Consider the following 5,634-nt stretch of genomic DNA (forward strand, 5'->3'; position numbering starts at 1 on the left):
AAACAAAATATCTACTTTTCTTGACAAAAACGCATGTTTAGGGGAAATGAAAAAGAAAATATATACATTTCTTGACGGAAATTAGTGTGTAAGGGCAAGGAAAAACTAAATATATATTTATACTTTTGTTTCTTATATCAGTTTTGATCCTCCATACACCTTTCACACTGCACTGTCAAACTAAGAGCAGGCGAGTGATTAAAGTGTAGATTTATTGCTTACAAAATATTATAATATATATGTGAATATATCGTATAAATATGTATAGGTTCTAGTAGAGATTAAAATAGTACAGTTTAAAATATTCAGCCTCAGTTTGAAGTAATAGCTAGAACAGGTCCAGTAAGTAACAGTGTGAGGTTGACCTGCTTTAGCTCAGTGTTTCTCAAACTGCAGTTCTGGACCACTGGTGGTCCGCAGGCTTCTCTTAATGGTCTGCGAGTTGCTTCATGTAAACAATTGTTTATTTGCTGTAACGTGAGCTCAAAGTGTGACGATACAGTTAGCTTACCAAAGGATTGTGTTTAATATGCACAGCACCCTCTTGTTTTTGTGGTTGCACTTTGAGACCTTTAAATATGCAGATGAAGTCATTATTTCAGAAAAGCTGCAACTGAAGAGAGAATTTCTGTTGGGATCAACTTGAAGATTCGCAGAGTTCTCCCTCCGTTTTTGCCTTAATTAAGCCTTCAGAGGGAAGGGCGTCACAGACGGAGCAAAACACATTCCTTCTCTCTCTGTGTCATTATTTTATTTTTCTCCTTACTGTCACGTTCAGGCTGTCTCATATCACACAGGTCGCATACTTTAGGCTGTATGATTTTTAGTTGAAATGAAGAGAAAGATTGCAATATTTCTGAATTTAAAGTAAACCAGAATCCATTTCAGGTTTACGTAGCTTCCAAAGCGAGGTCACATTCATTCATTCATTCCCAAAATGGTCCCTGTAGGGAAGATGGGATGTTACAGGGGCTCAGATTCTAATGGCTGACACTGTTTGGACACTGTCTCGTGTCAAAATAAGACATACTGTGGTTTCAGCTGACTGCACACAATTTCATTTTATGAGTGTGGATGAATGGCGCTTCTCCTGACTCATATCTTTATACATTTATCCTACAAGTATTAGATTAGGATGTGTACATCGAGAGCAAGGTTTACAGATTTGATTAGATTTTTCATTTGAATAACACAAAATGTATTAGGGCTGAAACAATTAATCAAATGAATTGTGATTAAGTAACTATTGAAATCATTATCAACCAATTTATTAATCGATTCCTCATTAACTGAAAAATGCAGATGAAAAATGGCCATTAGCTGAAAGAACAACACACTCAGAGCAGTAATTAAGCCAAAATTGTACAAAAAACGTAGACATTAATGTAGACATAAGATAAAAAAATGTAATTACGTTTTGTCTAGAACTCCAGTGGAATTTTTAGCTTTTCTCCTGTTAAAAAAAAAAAAACTCTCATTTTAAGCACCTTATGCTATTTACTAATTAATCCAAAATTGACCAACAGTTAAGCAGACAGAATGTTTCAGCTGCAGATGCAGCGTTGATAAAGTGTATCCTAAAGGAATCCTGTGTTGCTGCATTTGAGGCAATAACATTTTCATTTGTCTTTAAAAAATGGATTCAGTTATTTGCATATTTTAACGTATTTCTAATATTGTTTTAAAAAAAGAAGACTTTTTTATCATTAGATGCAGCTCTAAGATGTGTCACATAAAAAGTAAAAACCCAAAATCTTCTCTTACATAAACAGCATTAGTAAAAAATCTATTCATTTTTTTCAAACTGTAGTACTTTATCAATTTTGTTGGCCTATATTTATTTATTTTTTTTTACTTTCTTTAATATTTTAAAACTGAATAATGACACAATAGAAACAGCAGTGGGTGTTTTTTTTTTTTTGTTTTTTTTTTTTGAATAATTTCAGGACCGGCTGGAGGCAGAAGCATTAACATGCTAATGGACACTCAAAAAAACCCACTACAGGTTATCTTTTTTTCATTCCAGAACAAAAATAAATAAAAAAAAATCCCACCTCACTGCTCCATCTCGTTCTTGCTGACTTTGTTTTCTGGTCTGGACATCCTGGATGTTCAGCGATGGCTCAGATCCCTCCAGTTGGAAGCAATCTAATCTAAAAACGTAGCCTTGTCAGCCTTCTCCACACACAAATATTCAACATTCAGACGATTATGCAACCCCAGAGACCACTTCTTACAGCTGGCTATTTATACATCTGGTTTATCTGCTGGAAGCTCTCCTTGGTGCTTCTTTATCAGTCTAAATTCATCTCCACCTCTCCGTTCTTTCGTTCTCATCTCTTATCTCTTTTTGCTTATTGTCAGACATCAGCATCTTTTTTCAAACCCTCACGTTTATTATTCCAGGCTTTCTTTATAGTCCTACAGAAATAACCGCCTGCTTGAGTGAAAATTGCTTCTTTTTAAAATGTCATCTGCCTAAAAAAAATATAAGAACATTACCTGAAACATACGTCCTTCAGTTTTTATTGTCTGCAGCTGATTAAATGCTTGTAACGACGATCACAATCCTTGATAAAATAACAAACTTGAATGTTTTTTTTTTTTGTTTTGTTTTTTTTTTAGGATTTTGTGTGACAGACCAACACAAAATGGAGTGTAATTGCAAATAATAAGGAATGTCTTGCGTCTGACTTTCGTGGAAAGTGAAACATGATGCATTTAATCTAAATTTGAATGATTTTTATTCTTTCTTGAATTTTGTTTCTGATTGGAAACAGGAGTCGGGTTTTTTCCATGCTAGATTCTTCCATAGATATTCTCTCAGACTTGTTAGGGCTGGGCAACTCCATCCAAAACATTAATATTACTTCCAATTAGAAGAAATATGATGGAAAATTAAAACCTAAATGAGACCAAAAGTAAATTGTAAAATCTAAATGTAAAACTGTGTTTGTGGTGTAAAATAACTCAGTACATGACCTTTGGTTTAATTTCCCGTTGGTATCAATAAAGTATTTTTGAATTGAATTGAAAAAGCCAACCCTTTGGTGAATCATGCTGTGGGGATGTTTTTCATCAGCAGAGACAGAGAAGCTGGAGGGGAAATGAACTGAGACAAAAACAACCAGAGATACAATGGAATGGTTTAGATTAGGAATGAAAAAAGGTGAAAATATAGGCCGATATCAATAATAATATCAATATCCAATAATAATCCTGCTGTTGTGGCTGATAACCAAAATGTATTGCTAAGCCTGTTGCAATAACAAATTATGATGCACGATAAATTGTCCCTGTATCTATTATGGTTAATACGGTAAAAATAATAAGGTTGTATTGAGACCATTTTGAAATAATATATTGATAATGGTATAATAATGCAAGGGCTCCTCTCAAAGACCAATACATGTTAATTTTGTGAAGAACGCTTACCTAAAGACCTGGAAGATATTTTAACTATCCAAAATAAAACACAACCAAAATCATCAATAACATGGACTGTGAAGTCTGTCAACAAAATTGCACACCACAGATTTTTACCAGTTCCATTTAGTGGTTGTGGTCCACACTTCTGAACCTGGTTTGGTCTCCTGTGTCCCACATCAAGGACAGATCAGAGACACCGCCTCTCCTCTGCAGCTCAGCCAAACAGCTCTGTTCTGTGTCAATCTGTCATTAAAATTCTGATGAAATACCATGAAATCCATGGTTGTAGATGTCCATGGAGTGATATTTGCCACAGATTTTGTTTTCTTTCCTGCTTTTAGTTCGTTCCGTTCAGAGACTACATCGACAGGTCCGGTAACCAGGTGCTCAGCATGGCCCGGCTGGCCAAAGATGTCCTGGCTGAGATCCCCGACCAGCTGCTGTCGTTCATGAAGAGCCGAGGAATCGAACCACGACCGGCCCTCTCCTCCTCCCCTCTACCGGCGCTGCACCAGCACATCTGACCTACACAATCCCCACCATCTTCCCCGTCTCTGTCTGTGTCCTTTTTTCCCCCTCCTTATGCTTTTCTTATCCTCCATTTCTTTGCTGCTTTAAAAAGAAGGAAGAGTCAACCTGCTGCTCTCTCACCCAGAGTCTAAACAGACGCCTCCCTTCAGCACAGTGGGCGCTCATCCTCCACTCACCTGCTGCTGTAACTCATCTGTTCTTCTCCCTCCTCTTAATATTCGGTTACATTACTAAAGAGTGTTGGGACCGACCGCCTGACTGGAACCTTCAGAGCTGGATGTTTAGGATGTTTTCCCACCTGATAGTCCGGTAGACTCAATATTCAACAGACTCAACAGAAATATTTGTTAGATTTTCAGCTGTTGCTGTTCCCTTTTAAGCTGCACTTTGTCAAACATTCCAAACTCTTTGAAAAACCTGTTCCCCTCCTCTCCTGTGGTGGCGCTACTTCAAGAACCACAGAAAGAAACAACACGAAAATGTCCAAAGAAGACATGACAATTTCAATCTTCTCGAAATGTAGAGAAATAGAGTGGTGTCTGATTTTAGCGGTTGTAGGATTTTTCTTTTGTTTTTAGTCAAAGACCACAAGTTCATTTCTTCCTCCAGTCCTAGACATTTAGGTTGTTTTTACCCAAAATTTACCCAGAATGCCCTGTGCTGTCATCCACTTCCTGCTTTGGGAGGCTGTCTGCTCAGCGTTCAATTCAAACAGACCAAGTTTTTTTAAGCGGACAAGATTTCTCTTTGTTGTCCGTATCCAGTGTTGCCAGTTTGGTCAGGTTTCCTACAAATCAGTCAGCTTTTGAACACTTTTGTTTGGTGTGAACACACCATTAGTGTTTGCGTCCAACTCCTGTCATTTATGTTTTTCGGAGACCTCTCTTGCAGAAGGTTGACATTCTGTCTCATTTTCTCCAATTAGCAGCCCAGTTTGGTTTTGGTCTAAACTAAATCATTTGGGGCCCTTGATGAGTGAGAGGTACAGTGAGATGTTTTCACCCTGATTCATGAACGAAGCGACTTGTACTCTGGAGCATTTAGTCCGAGTCACTGCTGTGAAGGCTGCAGACGAGCGCTGGCGGTTCCAGGGTCGGGTCAGACGATGCATTAGTCTCACACACACACACACACACTGACACTCACGCCTCTGTCTGCGACACCACACCCACCCTTCTCTCTGCCCAGCGTGGGCCGAGGCTGGGTGCAGATTCCCCCTCTCCCCCCTGCTGTTAGAGAAATGCCAGTCTATCCAGCTGTCCTGTGGAGAGGAGGAGGAGGAGAGAGGAAGGAAGGAAGGAAAAGAGCCAGGGGGAGGGAAGAGAGGAGACAAGACGCAGGTATGCTCAAGGACGCGGTGAGGTGGAGAGAAAGTGTTTATCTTGTTCCAGCTGCAGTTCTGTCCCTTCATTAGTTTAAAATAAGAAAGTATGCACATTTAAACCCCAAACGATGCTAATCTAGGATCAATGCACACTCTATGAAAAGCAATACGACCGACTCCTAGCGTAGTGTTTGCCTTATGCATGTCCTGCTCCTTTCAGAGCTGCTTACAAAGTGGGAAAAGGCTGCCACCTAGTGCTCACCCTCCTGTATAGCCGGACCTCTATCTATATTATGCATGAACTTCTGTACAGCTCCCCCCCCCGGCTCCCCCCCCCCCCCCCCCCCCCC

The 5,634-nt window shown here is 39.2% G+C and overlaps 1 protein-coding gene across 1 annotated transcript in view; it reads left to right on the plus strand.

The window, feature by feature from the left end:
- Positions 1–5,381, plus strand: part of LOC106947665 (copine-9-like) — a 111,439-nt gene extending 106,058 nt beyond the window's left edge. The window contains exon 20 of the mRNA XM_015032815.1: positions 3,771–5,381. Within this exon, the coding sequence (XP_014888301.1) occupies positions 3,771–3,953 (183 nt within the window). The 3' untranslated portion in view covers positions 3,954–5,381. The remainder of the gene's footprint in view (positions 1–3,770) is intronic.
- Positions 5,382–5,634: the final 253 nt, after the last annotated feature.

This window comes from Poecilia latipinna, unplaced genomic scaffold (genome assembly GCF_001443285.1).
Source record: "Poecilia latipinna isolate Pla-1442-1.1 unplaced genomic scaffold, P_latipinna-1.0 Scaffold251, whole genome shotgun sequence".
Lineage (NCBI taxonomy): Eukaryota > Metazoa > Chordata > Actinopteri > Cyprinodontiformes > Poeciliidae > Poecilia > Poecilia latipinna.